This window comes from Poecilia formosa, unplaced genomic scaffold (genome assembly GCF_000485575.1).
Source record: "Poecilia formosa unplaced genomic scaffold, Poecilia_formosa-5.1.2 Scaffold329, whole genome shotgun sequence".
Lineage (NCBI taxonomy): Eukaryota > Metazoa > Chordata > Actinopteri > Cyprinodontiformes > Poeciliidae > Poecilia > Poecilia formosa.
In genome coordinates, this window is record NW_006800268.1 from 402903 (window position 1) to 419456 (window position 16554).

General features: G+C 41.2%; 1 protein-coding gene across 5 annotated transcripts in view; it reads right to left on the reverse strand.

Annotated features, from left to right (window-relative positions):
* zmat4a (zinc finger, matrin-type 4a) overlaps positions 1-16554 on the reverse strand; it is an 85592-nt gene that overhangs the window by 40247 nt on the left and 28791 nt on the right. For all 5 annotated transcript variants that reach the window (XR_001658816.1, XR_001658815.1, XM_007573436.2 and 2 more), the window contains exon 3: positions 13979-14068. Coding sequence is in view for 3 of the 5 variants with exons in the window: in XM_007573436.2 (XP_007573498.1) it covers positions 13979-14068 (90 nt within the window). In the remaining 2 variants the exon portion in view is untranslated. The remainder of the gene's footprint in view (positions 1-13978; positions 14069-16554) is intronic.

A 16554-nucleotide genomic window follows, 5' to 3' on the forward strand; every position in this document is an offset into this window, starting at 1 on the left:
AACTGCATGCAAAAATAAGCACAGATCAAAAAACAGACTGTTGATCAGAAAAACACAGAGCTAAAGTTCCTAGTACACCAAAAAGGACACCACTGTCATTTTTCAGAGAAAAGCTCAATTATTTATATTTTTTTGTGTTCAAGACTTTATTTTTTAAATCACGATGGTTACTTGTCATGTTCCTCTGTTGTTGGTTTTTAAAAATACATTTCTTTATGCATGGATGGAGCAGCCTTTCGTGTCTCGTCTCACACACGAAGCTTCACTGATGATTAAATCAGCATTAAAACAGGAAGCCAGAGCTTGTAGCGGTTACTTCCATCCCCTGAAATTTCCATAAAGACTTCAAAACGTTTTTGTTTTTTTTTTTTACTTGTTTTCTTCCCACTGCTATTATTTGCATATTTTACAAGTAACAGCAACCCAACAACCGTCGTAGGGGAAAAATTAACCTCAAGAGACTCGATGTTAATGGATGGATGTGTCGGAACAACAGCGGCGACTAAAACTCGGAACCTTCGAGAATGAGGAGAGTTTCTTCTTGCGATATGCGGCGCCCGGAGTAACCGAAGCCTTTTTAGAAACACACAAAAACAGTCAAGCCAACAAACCAACCATGTAAATGTGGAGAGAATCATTGAATCATTTATAATAACTGGGTTGCGTTTGCTTCGAAACGCCACCCCCCCCCCAAAAAAAAAAACAGGGATCGAGACGTGAATCAACCATGAATCATTTTACTCCTCTGCTCCTATGAAAGCTCTCATATGTGATCAGGTGAACCCAGGTAACATTTTCAGGTTGTTCAAAGTCCCTGTTTTCCACACCGTTAGGAATACCGTAGTAGCGGCTGAAGGTCATGTGACCCATGGATCAACGTTTAATTTTATGCGACGTGAAAGCATCTATTTCGCATCACACTCAAGCTGGAGGGTAATTACGCTAATTAATGATTTAGGTAATGATACACTCGCTTAGAGAGGCAGGTGAAAACACTTTAAGTCTCATTTTTTTCCTAAAAAAAAAAAAAGGTACGCGACACTTCACAGTGGAGCGGTTTTTATGTGATAGAAGAGTAGTGTTTGGTTCAAACATAAAAGCTTCCCCTCAGAGGAATCTAGATTCATTGTGTGGGAGGTTCTGAACTGAAGAGAGCAAACATCCAGTTGATAGATGAGCTGGATAAATAAGCTGTTATTTAGGTGATTCAATACAGAAAATCTAACATTATTTACACACATTCAAATTTAGATTTTTTTTATCCCACAGAACAGAAATGTTAAGAAACTTCAACGCTACCAGACTTAAAGCTGCTGAACATAACTGTTACAAAAACATATTTGATTTGTTGAAACTGTCACTATGTCATGATAGTATAATAAGAGACAGATAATGGTGAAAAAAAAGTGCTTCTGCTTTCTCTAAGTGCTAATTAGGAACAACCAATCAGAGCCAGGAGGCGGGTCTTAGCACTGTCAATCATTCACATGTACGTGCCACTTCCCCCTTTGCTCTCTGCTGTGATACAGTTTTTCCCTATCAGCTTAGCCTATCATGAATGCTAAGGTTAGTTAGCATAGCCACTGGTGAAACTGTTTTCCTGTAACAGTGAGTTTGTTTTTCTGCCATTAGAGGGAGCAGCATATTCACGAGGTTGATTATAGCCAATGAGAGCTTTCACACTTCTTCTGCAAAGTATCCCTGCACTGACATCTGGCAATTAATGTAACTTATTCTCATGCTAACCACAATTTTCCTTTGAAGAAGGAAAATGTCATTGTTCCTTCTTAACTTTGCGCTAAAACAACCCTGTATGCTCTAGTGAACTAATGAAACAGTTATTTGATTAGCAGCTCCTGGTTACGTCTTTCCCTCTGAATTGCTGTGGAACCAGGAACACTTTAAATCGGTTTTCCACTGTCAGTCATGGAAAAGTCTTTCCATCATGATTCAAAACACAAAGAATCTATTGCAGCGTTAATAGACTATCCAAGTAGCTAAAGTTCGACTCTTTCTGAATTTTCACTCTCAGTGTTTTACTGAAACTCTGCGTGTTGTGAGCTGCAACATTGCAAACAACTCCAATGTCCACAAGGAGAAAACCGCAGCTATTCCCCCCACAGAGTGTGATAACAGAAAAGCTCTTCCGTGCTGTGAGTCATTCTGATACACACACACACACACACACACACACACACACACACACACACAGAACCCCTCCTCCTGCCCTTGGTCTTGTCCTTTACTAATTCTCATGTAGAAACTCTCCGGAGCCTCTGTTTCTTCAGCCACCAGGGACGCATCAGGCGCAGAACTCCATTTTATGCGAAGGATTTCACAGTAGCATTCGCAACAGGAGATGAGATGCTAACCTCAAACAGGCGGGATCCATAATTTCATGCTTAATTAAAGCTGTATAAACGAGGCACTAATTGCAGAGGAATGTAATTAATGGAGTGGTGTAGGTGTGTGTTCCCAGCCTGACAGTCGCAGCGTCTCAGGCAGACAGAGTCTCAGCTGCATTGGACTTTTGAGCAGAAGGCGTCGCAGGAAAAAAAAATATATATATATCTTGCTTCTCCATTTGTTTCCCCAGAACCTCATGAGTCATCACAAACCAAACACACACTCTGCCTCGGCTGCCGTTTGTAGCGAAATCTCAGCTCCACAATGAGAAATAACAGAATTTTGCACTGGTACAATATAGGTCTCTGCCACACTTCATAGAATATGTAACTAATGGAGACAGGAAGGGAGAAGGTGGAGGGGAGGGGCGGGGGAGGCTGAGGGGAGTTGGGCTTCTTTCTATTCACATGAGGCATAATAAAATAATCTTTTTGATTTGCAGGCAGTAGATTCTCTTTGCTGTCAGCGCCGAGCAGCACATTCTCATCTGAGCGGAAGTGAGACCTCGCGTCCCTGGCCTCGCTCATGTTTGCGCCATAACAAAGATGCGGTGTGTGACGTCTCACTGCACCGGGCTGGTGCCGTTTGTTTTTGCCACCGCTTCACAAATGGTGGCAAACCTCCACCCCTCCCTCCGCTCCCCCCCTTCTCCCCACCGCTGGGGGATTCCAGCGTTTTATTCCTTGTAGCTAATCCGAGAGCTGCACCGATCCCCCGGGTGACGGCCAGTCAGAATCTGGCCGGGCCCAACCTGGCTCGGTGCAGGATAATGTCTGGGCTAAATCAGGAGGCCGGGGAGCTCCAGCTACTCGTGCGCATGTCCCCCGAGGTGCACAGAGAAGAAATAGGACAGGACAAGATTTAAAAAAAAAAAAAAAAAAAAAAAAAAGACTGGCTCCCAACATAGCTGTGGATAATCCAGTGTTTTCCTGCCAAGCGAAGCATGAAGGCAACACTAAGCAGACACTATACCCCACAGCTGCTGCAGCGCACACACAGTAAAGTGACCTTCATATTAAACCTGCAGGCCAAACCAACAGCAGGAGGGAATACATCCTGGTTGGTCTCTTTGGATTAATGTGCAATCGTTAAAAAAGCTGCGGAAAAATGTTAATGTACATTTTTTAATTTTAATAGAAACATGCAAGGCCACCAATGAATGACACTTTTCCTCATTAGCTTAAGCATGATGGATGGCTTGTGTTTTGTCAGCCTTTTGGCAGTGGCTGCTTTTCCTTGCCAGGACAATTTTTTAAATTTTTTTATTTGCAACCAACTTTATGCCAAAAAATTTTTTATGTCTTCAAAACTATACAAGTAGCCTGGACCTTACTGAGACTCAGACCTCTGGATGCTTTGAAGACACCAAGGCAAACCACAAAAACAAAATAAAACACATTAAGTGGAATCTAACTGATCATCACTGCTGCTCTGCTCATGGGCCGATTGGCCATCAGGCATACCAGACATTTTCCCAGTACGTCAACAGGTTTGGGACCAACAATCCAAACATTTTATTTACACAAAACCATTAGATCGGCAGCCCACTGACACCGGCCAATCAAATTTAACACCAGCCCTTTTCTTTGTGTAAGGAGGGATGGATGCATTTCTACAAAGAGTCCACAGGCCCTCTTTGTTCATCACTGCTTTGAGTGAAAATCAGTAATGATTAACTACTGTTAATATTGTTCAGTCCCTCCAGTTCCTCAGAATTCTGTGATCAGGGAAACTAACGCTTACTCTCTACTTCATCATCCTCTCTGACCTGGACTAAATCCGTCTCCCCATCCATGAGCCGTCAGTGCATTGCAGAGTTATGGCCAGGAGAACCAGTGGAGCAGGAGAAGGGCAATCCTGTTTAAGTGAGGATCAGGTAACCCCTCGTCCAGAGAGTCTTTTATTAATAATTCTTCATTTATGCAGAAAAATCTCTTGAGATTCATCATCATATATGTACCAACTGTTGCAGAAATGTTCCCTGAATTCAAAACTTTGGCCAAGGTGGCACTCATAATTCGACATCAAAGCTCTGATTCAAGATTCTGCACAAGCAGGTCAGGAGGAAGTTATGAGGCCAAAGTTGATTCATCATTTAAGTGCAATCATTTTATTTAATCGTTTATATGCAGTTAATGGGGCAGGAAAAGAGTAGACCGGGGATCCCTGTAAATCTGTTTTGCTTCAGCATATCGAATCCTTGGTTTTTGGAGACGGAGTTCTCAAACTATAACACAAAATACGTACATGTGTTTACTATCAACCTTTATAAAATAAAAGCTCTTTGAGACTGAGTCTCTTTCATAAGCGTGTTCTGGCAAATGGTACTGACTGAAAACACCAAGTATATCTCAGACTTCATGAGTCGGTGTCAAAGACACAGATATCCTTTGTTACAGTAGTGGTGTACTTTACTTTTCACAGTTCTGTCCTACGATGTTGGCTTACCTCGTTACGTCTGGGCCTGTAACATGACAAAATGTGGAACTATGTGAATAGTTTTGCAAACCACGTAACATAAATGTAACCCACCATGAATAATGTTTCAGAGTCAAAGGATGAAGTTACATTCTTGTCTTGCTCAAGAGGCAGTTTTTGGTAAGACACCTGCTGATGACCCATTTTTCAAGGTGCTTTGATATTTCTAAATGAACCAATTCCAGTCTCAAACAATCATGTCTTTATTTTTTTTTTCTTCTTCCCGAGAAAACTGCACTGCGGCTCTCAGGGAGTGCACATTTCTATGATTTTCAATTATTCAACATTTACGCTGTGTGATCTCACACACATCCAGTTTCCGGCTGCATATGGCAACACTTTTCACTATGAAGTGCTCCATTGGCCTCAGATTTGCACGCCTGGGGTCCTTCTTTATGTTGACCTCTGCTCCCAGAGAGAGAGGCTTTAGCCAACTCACGAACCTTTGATAGATACTAGGAGCAACAATTCACACAAAACTGCTCTGCAATGAAAGGTGGAAGCACTTAGGGAAGACAAATTGAAGAGTGAGGCATATGTTTCACGGCGACAGGTGCTGAAACATGAAATTATGAAGGTGAAACCGTATTTCACTTTCCTAAGTCTATCTTTTAGTCGGTTCCAGCTGAGGAAACATATTTAATATGATACCAGCAGAACTGAGGAGGTGTCTTGCTTTTTCAGAGCCACAAGAAAGTTCTTAGAGCTGTCAGTCTTGTGTATGTGCTACTCAGTGTGCCAATACCGGAGGAACAACGTACCGTTCCAGGAAAACTGTTCATCTGCCATCATTGGTGGCCATGCTAACTAGCCTTAGCATTCGTGGCAGCACGAGGGTGATTAGCAGCACTAAGACCCTCCTCCTGGCCCTGATTGGTTTTCTGACCAAGTGGTGTATTTCTGTAGGTGGTTGTAGAACCACAGGAAGCTGGAGTTATTTACAGATCATGTGTGTCACACAAAATGTCAGGTCAGACTGACAGTTTAAAGAAATATGTAAAATACTTGTTTTTGTAAAAGTTGCAAACTGCAGCATTAAAATTTAAACTCATGTCTGTAAGAATTATTTTAAAAACCAAAAACATTCTTTGACTGACGAAATGAAACATGGAAGACAATAAGCTATACAATGTCTACAACTCTCTTCTGCTGTTTAAATTATGTAAACAATCTGCAGCAGCATTATAGACGTGTGTTGCATCTGTAAGCAGTTTATTCTTTGGCTGGCCATCTGTAGCTCATTTCGTATCCTTTAATTATATTCTAATTAAATAGAAATCCTTATTTTTGAACATTTGGAGACAAAATTAAGTTATATTTTCATGAATTTATTTCTCCTACTGTAAATAGTTGAATTCTGAGTACTATATGCGACATCATGGCTTGTTATTGTGTCAAAATCATATCCTTATTGCTGGATTTATTATTTCACAGATCTGGTCCTGGGAAAGAAGAATGATGCTTCGGCCTTCTGGATGAGAGAGAACTGAAATCTAGACAGATCTTTGTTTTTTCTTGTTTTTTTTTAATGCTCTGGTGCTTTTTGGTCATGCCTTTGATTTAATGTGTTATATGAAATATGCCGCATGTGTGCGCGCTTGTGTGTGTGTGTGTGTGTGTGTGCACTGAGAGTGCAATCTGCTGGATATTGCTCAAGGTGGGATTGAGGCAATGAAGCGCAGGACCACAATCACTTCTTGTTCAGCGGAGCCGGGGCAGACGACTGTGCCATCTCGAGTGCGATAGCTCCGTCAAGATCCTGCAGTGACGCTGACGGCCTGATTTAATCAGAACTGGCAGCTGAATAAACTGGCAGGCAAACACCAGAACCACCAGATCAACTACACAAGTCTGCACACATGAATATGCATATGGGATTTACTGCTGCTGGCTGAACTGTGCCAAAAAATGCAACACACACACTATTTATATTCGACAAGTTAACAGTTCAGTTAATGCAGAATCCTATACACCTGTTTGGTAACACTCGTGTATCTTTGAATAATTGAGTTCAATAAATGTCTCAGTATGAATCAAGCTTTTTTTATGGCTGTGTAGAGATTGATGTAGTGCAGAGCGCTTTACAAAGCATTCACAGATGTGTGTTTACATGTGTATTCCACCGAGATTTAAAGTACTGTAAATCTTGGAGTTTTTCCATCCCATTTCTGTTTTATTTTCACTTTTGGACTTTGCTTTTATTTTTTTTCTTCTGGGGGGCGAAGAGGGGAAGAGAAGCTGAAAGGCCTTTACCAGACAAAAGTATGAACTTATAATGTCACAGAAAATAAATTTATTTAGTCAGAAGATCAGATTTCTCTAAATCAAATTAGAATAAAAACCTGACCTGATTGAGAAAAATGGATGTCACTTTTGGATTCAGCAGTGGAAAATAGTCCTAATTCAGGTGAAAAAACACAAACAACTTCCAACTGTTTTGTAACCCAGTGTTATTTGAAGCATTAAAGTGTTTAAGTGCAACATTAAAAAAAATCTAAAGGAAGAAATCTAAGTAATCTTTGATACATGTCTGTGGCAGTGTGACGAACTCTAGCAAACAAGCTGTAAGCAGCATAACTGCTCTGTCTAGTATCTGACAACTGAATTGGCAAAACTGTCAGCAACATATTGATTTCCTGCAATAAATTTATCCCCTAATTTAATTGGCAATCTAATCTACAACTGCAATTATCCCTCAGGGCTTGTATGCTTTGTGAATCACATCAAAACTGCATTTCTAAATCTTTTATGAACCAAAATCTTATCGCTTTCTTCAACCTCTGAGCTTTTTTCCCTTTTTTTTTTTTTGCAGTATCAAGGAAAATAAAGTTGTAGTGCAATTCTTATGCAACCATCCATATCTGTCTGAACTTCATTACTCTGCAGATTAAGTAGAATGTGAACACAGACACCAGAGTGTTAAAATAAAGCCACAAAACTGGGGTTTGCAGTTAAAAGCTCCATTTTTGATACCGTTGATCTTAAGATTGATCTTATCTAGCCAAATCTAATCAGTTTGATAGAAAACACGACGAACTGGAACCCTACACTGGAACACGTCGAGCTACTTTTCTCTAATCAAGAACATGCTACCCGACTCCCGCCCATCCCCCGCTCAACATGAGAGCAGGTTATCAAAGCGACTAGCATAACCGGCAGCGTGTCCAGTTGTCAGATGCCATTAGACCAATGGGTCCATATGTAGGGCTGTGCCAGGTCAGACACACTCCCAGTGTCTGGAGGCAGAGCTGCTGAGTATATTTTTAGATTGTGCCACCTTTTAAGCACAGCCTGGTCGCATCACATCTATGTAGTTTAAGTGTAGCTCTCTTCCGTCATGACGATGTGCCCTTTTACGAGGGGCCTAAGGTCGGCCCATAGACCCAACAGTGATTTACTGTGACACTGAAAAAAAAACTCACACACACAAATAAAGAAACAAGGAGAAAACCAACATGCAAGGCTCACACTGGTTTGGTCAAAACTTTTCCTCGTTCTGCCAAATCCAAATGAGATGGTGACATTTTTAAATTGATATATTGTTAATCTTTTCATGTTAAATAAAAGAAATATATATATATTTAAATATTTAATAATTTTTTCTATAGTTTGAGTCATGCAGAACTGATCTGATCGTTTCCATAGCAACGATCAGAAGCAAGACGTGCCACAGAACTGCAGTGAGCTCATTGATGAGGTCATAGATGACCTCATGTACATCACAGTAGATCAAAGAAGTTCTGAGGCTTTCAATGCTAGAATCTCAACACACTGAAGCATTTAGGATCCACACAGTTCGTGGAGATTTGACTTTGTTTCTTAAGGATGTTTAGTTTTTATAAGGCACTAGTCCCTTTCTTTCTCCCGCTTGGCTTTGGGCTTGGATATGCGGTGACCACAGAAATGAAGAAAGTGTTTGACCACTACTTTCTTAGAAAGGATTTGGATGAGCGCAGCTCTGGGAAATAATTTTCATCTGTTCCCAAAGAACAAACTGACCAGGCTGCGGAGGTTTGCTTCAAACAAGCGACGGATGTCTGCAGAACCACAGACTTTGGTTCAGCTGAGACTTTACAAGACCGTACCAAGGACGAGCATACCGACTGAACAAACTGACCCGGCTGGGGAAGTTTGTCCTGTAAGTCAGAGAGTTGCCAGTCAAAGCAATGTCACTGGTTTTAGAGACACGACGGTACAAGACTATCTTAGGTGTGAGAGGACAGTCGTGGGAAATGATTTTTCAATCATTCCCAAAGACAAAAACGGACCCAGCTGGGGAAGATCTTTCTAAGGCTGACATCACAGCTCAAGGTTTTGCTGAAGTTTTGGCTTCATCAATTTCATCGCTGACTTTGCCAGAGAAGTCGTCGCTAAAAGGCAAATATACCCGTGTCTTTGAATTACCGAGTTCTCCAGACAGGGAACGTGTCTCAGAGGGAAACAGAGTCAGAGACGTCACAGCCATCAGTCTGCCAAAAAAAATCGTCTCTAAATTGTAAAGTTTCTGTTGTTTTTGAGCTTAAATGTTCCTTGAATGGGGAAGCTCAATTAACAAACATCTCTGAAACCCCAACCAGTGGCGCGTTTGTGACTGTTCCCAAAGACAAGACTACCCCAAATAGGGTAGCTCTCTAAAACCGAGAGCAAAGTCATTGGGGACAGTTTTTCCACTGTTCCAAAAGGGATAACCGACCCGGATGGGAACGTTAACCATTTGAAGCAGCGAGCTGGTTCAGACATCCTGGATGTAGCGAGTACAAAGGCCGCACAGCAAGGACAAACTGTCATGGAAGACAGAGTAGAACTTCTTTAAGTTCTCCAACGACCTTCAAAACAGTTGGGTGAATGCCACTTTTCAATCCGTCCTAAACCTGAGCGTAACCAGGAGGTGTCTCGCTCCGGAAAAGGTGTTTTTAGTGGCTTCATCGATCCCGTGCTGTGCAAGTCTCATCCACTCAGCTGTCCACCAACCAGGAAAACACATTTCTCCACAAAAGATCTCTCCAGTCCTGATGGAGCTGAGGGAGAGAAATCTGTCACCGGACACAGGAAAAGACTGAGATATGTTTATTGGAATCTGTGTTGGTCTGGCTCGACTCTTGTGGTGGCAGTACAGATAGGGAATTATACAGTGCAAGCACTTGTACAACATGTGAGACGGATTCCTTAGAGCTGTTGAGTAATGGCCGCCTGGTTGTACTTCCATCTTCCACATTGCTAGACAAAATAGCATCTCTTTTTAGCTGTTGGGTGGATTTGGGGGTCAAACCTATTTGTCCAGGTCAAACCTGGTTGCGCAGGAAATTTTTTATTTTTATTTTTTTAAAGCCGGATTGCAAGCATCTCTGTTGCTCTGAGCGTTTCACTGGAGGAGCAGATGTATTCCTAAAAGATACGTTTATAAAAGATAGGTTTATTGTTTATGGATTTAAAGCTGGACCAATCGCACCGCTGGCGCCTCTGCATGTTGCCTCATACACTGCAGGAGCTGGAGGTCTTAAGTTTACCTTTAAGCAGATCACACGCGTCTCCTTTCAATCAAACCGGACACAGGCCGACCTGTATGGATATCTACATCAACCCCTTGTGAGGAATTAAGATTATTTCCAGAGTTTTTGATCAAAGTATTAGTTTAAACCCCATCACGTTAGCTCTGGTTGCGCAGCTCTACGTGAACCGCAGGAATAACTTGTAGTCGAGCTTTCAGAGATGCGTTGAGAATGATTTATATTTGTGGACAAGTGCTGCTAAGAACATCAGCACCTCCAACAGCTTCTGTGTTACATTTAGTGAAATCTGGAAGAGGGAGAGAAGTTTCATTGGCCAGCCTAAAAAGTCTTTAAGCGTTAAGCGTTTAAGCATTCTTAGCCGGAAAAAAGGATAAGCGAGTTCAGTCTCAAGATAGTTTGAAATATTGACCAAATCTAAGGCACAGATCCAGCCATCAAATCTAATTTCAATGCAGCTCTTCCACAATTAACCGCCCTTCTATCAAAAAGAAAATGCATGGTGTTCAGTAGCATTGTATGTAAAAGCAGATTTTTTATTAGTTTAGTTTAAGAACTACCCAGATCATCCATCCATTCATTCATTCTGGAAAAGTCCCAGGTCCATCATAACCTTGTATTTCTTCATCCGTCATGTTCTTGTAATTTGGTGCACGAGTATTGTCTTTATGGATAAAACTGTCAGCGCTGCCTCTGTGGCTTCAGTCTGGGCCAAGCACTATCCGCAGGCATGTAAAGTACAACAGATCAATCGTGTATTTGTAGTCTAACCTCTGCAATAAAATACATCCTCAGGTACAAACAAGACACACTTGAATGTCAGTGACTAAATCTTATTAGCTGAGTTTTCCGTTGCACTTTAATTTATTTGTCAAGAACATTTACTCTAAGTCCTTCCACAGGATAACACAGTGAATCCAAAGCTGTAATAAGTTTAGTTTATAAGGCTTAAACTAAAAGCTTAAATATTCTTCATTCATTTCTCCACTGTACACAGTTTGATGAAACAAGCTACAGGACAACTAGACGAGGACCCAACAAAGAACAAGGAACACAGGTGGGTTTAAATACACAGGGAGACAATCAAGGGAAACAAGGAACAGGTGTAACTAATCAAGGGTTAGACGGGACAACACTGAGAGCCACAGAACACAGAAATCTAAATAAACATACAGAAACAACCAAATCCTTACACTTTGGTCTTTACATTATGTATTGACACATGCAGAAACCCTTTTAGTCATAACTATGTTTGATTTGTTATAAACAAAAAGGCACAAGATGTTTATATAATTATGAAATTTCTATCAAACCTTATGAAATGGTCTATTTTACATTATCCATGTTCCTAATATTGAACCATTGAACCAACCATCCATCCATCCACCCACCCTTGTCCCTAGTGCAGAGGTGGGCACCTCCAGGCCTCGAGGTCCTGCAACTTTTAGATGTATCTCTACTTCAACACCTGAGTCAAATAATGAGGTCATTAGCAGAACTCTTGAGAACCAGACTGCACTTAGGAGGTGATTCAGCTACTGGATTCATGTGTGTTGGACCAAGCAGACATCTAAGAGTTGCAGGACACCGGCCCTCGAGGACCAGGATTGCCCACCCCTGCCCTAGTGGGATCAGAAGGGTTGCTGGTCCCTGTTTCCAGCGAGACATTTCAGGCGAGAGGCGGGGTCACCCGGGACAGGTTGCCAGTCTGTCGCATGGCAACACAGAGACAGACAGGACAAACAACACACACTCATAAGGAGCTGTTTCCTTCACCAACATGTCCATTCAAATCTGGTCTCATCACCACTTTCTACTCCATCAAGATCTTTCCAGAATCTCTTCCTGCATTACAGCCAGCCCGTAAATTGACCCAAATTCCCTTGATTTTGGGAGATCAATGATTGGCTGATACTCCTATGTGAAGCCGATATTATCAATTGATCTTATGAACCTCGAAAAAGGTGTAAAGATCAACGACTGTCTGCTCTCCTCTGAGAGAGGTTTGAATGTTGGCCCCGCCCACCAGATCATGCAGTCAACAATAACTACTACTTACTAACTCATCGACTTTATTGCTACATTCAGCAATGTTTCGGAAAAAAAAAAAAAAAAAAAAAAAAAAATCAGTATTAGCCAAAACTGGGATTGGCAGGTCAGACTTCTTAAAGATTGATAATCAGTAATCGGCCAGATTATTGATCCACAATATAGTTAGCCTTATCCTATCCTATCTACACTACAGTAAAACAGCTTAAACCTCGCTGCCTTTCCTCACATAATACATCTACCATTCTCCTCTTCGCCATATCAGCCAGCTTTCTACCTGGAGCTAATTATTAAAATATGAACAGAATAGCAATCTGTCCATATAAGATCGGGATAGAGATGAAATAAAAGCAAAACATGAACGCTGGCATAAAAGGGAGAGATGGAAAATAAAAGAAGTGAAAAGAGAGTGGAGAAAAAGCCATGGGTAAAAGCAAGAAAAAAAAAAAGAATAAAGATTTACTGGAAACTCAACAAGATGATAAAAGTAATTGCAAAAAAATGAAAAAGAAAGATACATGAAGCTGAAGAAGAAATAACTCACAGCATAAAAAGAAACAGCATAAGAGAGAAACAGAGCAGATAAAAAAAATGGACAAACAAATGTAATTGACCTAAAAATGAAACCTTAAAAGGAACGAATGGGAAGCAAAAATGGCTAACAAAAGAAATGACACTCAGAGAAAACACAAAGGAGAGGGAAATAGATGACAAAATGTCAGATAAAGATTTATGACAGTGATCATTAATTGATTAAAACTAGGGTTGAAAAAAAAATAAAGCTGAAAACTATCCGTAGATGGAAGGAGGAGGAAGGCGGAAGAAAAGATGTGATCGTAGGCGTATGACAGAGGGAACAGAGGGCAGGAAAGGAAATTAGAACGAAGAAAGACAGACAGGCGGAGCAGAGCGGAGCGGAGTGAAGGTATGAAGTGAGAATGGAGAGGCAAACAGAAACAACAGCAGAACCGGATGATGAGCTGAGGCAGCAGGAGTCAGGAGAGAGCATTCGTGTCCCTTGATGCATCCTTATCTGGATCGCAAACCCTGATTTCTCCACTGATAGCTGTCAGCGTCCCGATCACTGCAGCACAAACCTCCGTCTCTTCCCCTGACCATTATCATCACTCCGACACTTAGAGTGAAATCCAGAGAGTGCCTTCCATCATCACGCCAACGTGGAATCTTATCACAGCGCCTCTCCATTTTCCCCTAACTGGGACAAACTCGTTCAGCAGCAGAACTTTTGTGCTTGTCAGACGTGCATCGTGTGACGCGGACGGTTTGCACGCTGAATCCCAAACAACGTGTCTGGTTTAAATGAAAGTTTGGCATCCTCTGCCACCCGTTGCTCACTGGGGTAGAAACTGTTGTCATTTATCCGTCTGCTGTTCTGACACACGCGGTGGATAATTACCGATCACAGTGAATGTTTCCCACAGCCCTGACTCCATGTGTGCATGTTGCAAGTGATTACAGAGGCTATGGGGGAAACGCAGCTGAAGAAGACAGAAGAGATTTAAACCATAAGGACTCACGTTGTCTGTTCTGAGCTTCTTAGCCGGGCAGCCTCCATCCACAGGATGTAGCATGTAATACAGCCGCACTTTGTTGGCGTGTTTCCGACTCTGAAAGGCAGGAAAAATTCAAATTAATATCAGTTACGTTCAATGTGTGTTACTTTTGCAAGATGACACAAAATGCTTGACTGTCTGATGTAATCATGGGTCAACCCTGAGACATGAAGCGGCCGCATTGATGGCAGACACACACCGACACACACAGACTTAAGAGATTTTTACTTTGACCTAAACTGTGAACTAGAGATGCACCGATTCAATATTAAAATCTGTATTGGTCCCGATATCGGGAACATTTTTTGGATCAGATATTGGTGACAATGTGCCCAATCCATAATGGCAGATCTAGTCAGTCTAATTCTGTCTTTTGCTCTGAGCAGTGTCATGCTGTATTAATAAAATATTACATTATGTTTAGAAATCCTATTGCACTTTATGAACTTCACACTAATGCAGAAAAAAAACACACTTCTTCAGTAAAAAACCGAACACTAGTGTACAGAAGAAAAAAAGTTTCTTTCAGTTTGTGCAAAATGAAAAAAAGTTACTGTAATGAATATTTAAGGAAACTATTCCACTGCTTCTTTTTAACTCGATAAAAATGTGCATATGGAAACCTGATACCGTCACTGTGGGAGTTTTGACTCGGCTCTTGTGCCATGGGCGTATTGCCTTCTCCCACTGTTCGTCATAAAATGCTAAATATCCGCAGTATTATTGCATAGTTCTCTGAAAACTAAAAATCAACACAAAGCCAAGGATCTGCATATTTTTACCTCAGTTTAAATGTTTAAAGATGCTTGGCTATGAAGGCAACTTGAGCAATAGTGAGATAGTAAACAATTAATGAGGGTTTTGATACTTAAACAGAAAACTTCCCAATGTTGACAGATGGATTATGCCTCGTCACTCAAATGATCTGATCTCATCTAAACGCAATTAAAACTGAAGAAAGTGCCGTATTGCTCTTTTCGCGCTCACAGAAAAAAAAAAAACATTTAAAAGGAAACGTCTTTGGTTGGAACATTTACTCCTTCAGTGTGACAACTACGCTACGCCTTTACATAAAACAATGTTAATTAATTTTTGGGTACTATAAGAAAATTGCTTAGGTATGACACAGACACATGAAGCAACTGCACTTTTTTTCTGTGATTATCTCCAAATGTTACATGTGTCACAATGGCAGTCTAGACAACAAATGATCACCACTGTGGCTTTTGAAGAACTGAACGGCAACTGCAAGAAATTTAGTTGTTTTGGTCAAAGTTGTGCTCAAAAAACCCCAAAACAAAACAAAACAAAACAAACAAACAAAAAAAAAAAAACAGTCAAGCTTTAATATTTTAAAATTTAACTTTAGTCCCACCAATTCCCACAAATCTTTGTTAATTCCTATGGAATGTTTCCTGGAATTTTACCACTAAAGTTTTGGCTAGCTTTAGCCCAGACTGACCCTGGTAAAGGTCAGCCTGGCTCTACGCTTTGCTTCGTCCAGAGGGTTTGGGCTCTCGTCTACTGAGAGGTGATTGGTTCCTGTAGTAAGCAATCACCTCTCTCAAAATTTGTAATTTTACCCAATTGCTAATGTTTGCTCGTGCACCAGTTCGACACTGGTGTCGAACTGGTGAAGCTTACCAGAAATCGCCTGCATTGTAAACAACCATCCTCCACTGTGAAGAGAGAAGCGCAGAGTTGAACAAGATTGTTGTTTGTTAATTTCTCATTTGGAAGCGTGGCCAACACAGACTGAACGGCTTCGTTCACCTCCTCCGCTGACGTTGCTAAAACTACAAGCAGACTACAATTCCAAAAATAAAAAGTGACATCATCGTTCACAACGTCCCCTTCAGTTTGCTGATTGGCCCGGTTGAAATTCCACCAGAGGAATTCACTTCAATGGGAAAAAACCCAGACTGTACTGTAAGCAAGATCTGAATAGAACAAAGTGTTTTACGACGGCAAAGGCCTGGCTGACGATGTCTCTTATATCAGTTGATATCAGTTGACCAAGACTGGAGAAAAACAAAGAAAATGTGCCCTTATTAGTAGGAGTCAAGGTTTATGGAAAAGTCTCTGCATGCGTTCCAGTGATCTGTCCATAATACTGTGGTCATCTGGTTGTACTCCTGCCATTTAATGGTGTAAACATCTCCATAATTCATTCACACATCAGTCCATCAAATTCATCAGATGAGACAGACACAGGCTGTAATTACTAATAAGAAGTCTGAAAAGTTTTGGAGCAGTTCCTCTTCAGGATTGCTGGAATGTGAGGGTGGCTATTGTGCAAAGAGAAGATAATCAGGACTGAAGAAAAAATCCATATCGCATTACTACCACATCAGTGAGCAGATCACAGATAATGTGATTCCAGACAACCCCCTGCTAAAGGGCCGGGCTGTTCGATGCCAAACGACCTAGGCTTGTTTTTTAAACAGACTCATCCCAGTCGGATGTAAAATCTGCTCCTCAAGAGTATAAATAATCTTTAAGAGCTGCTCAGAGGCGCTTCTGGTCCAAGAACTCAACCC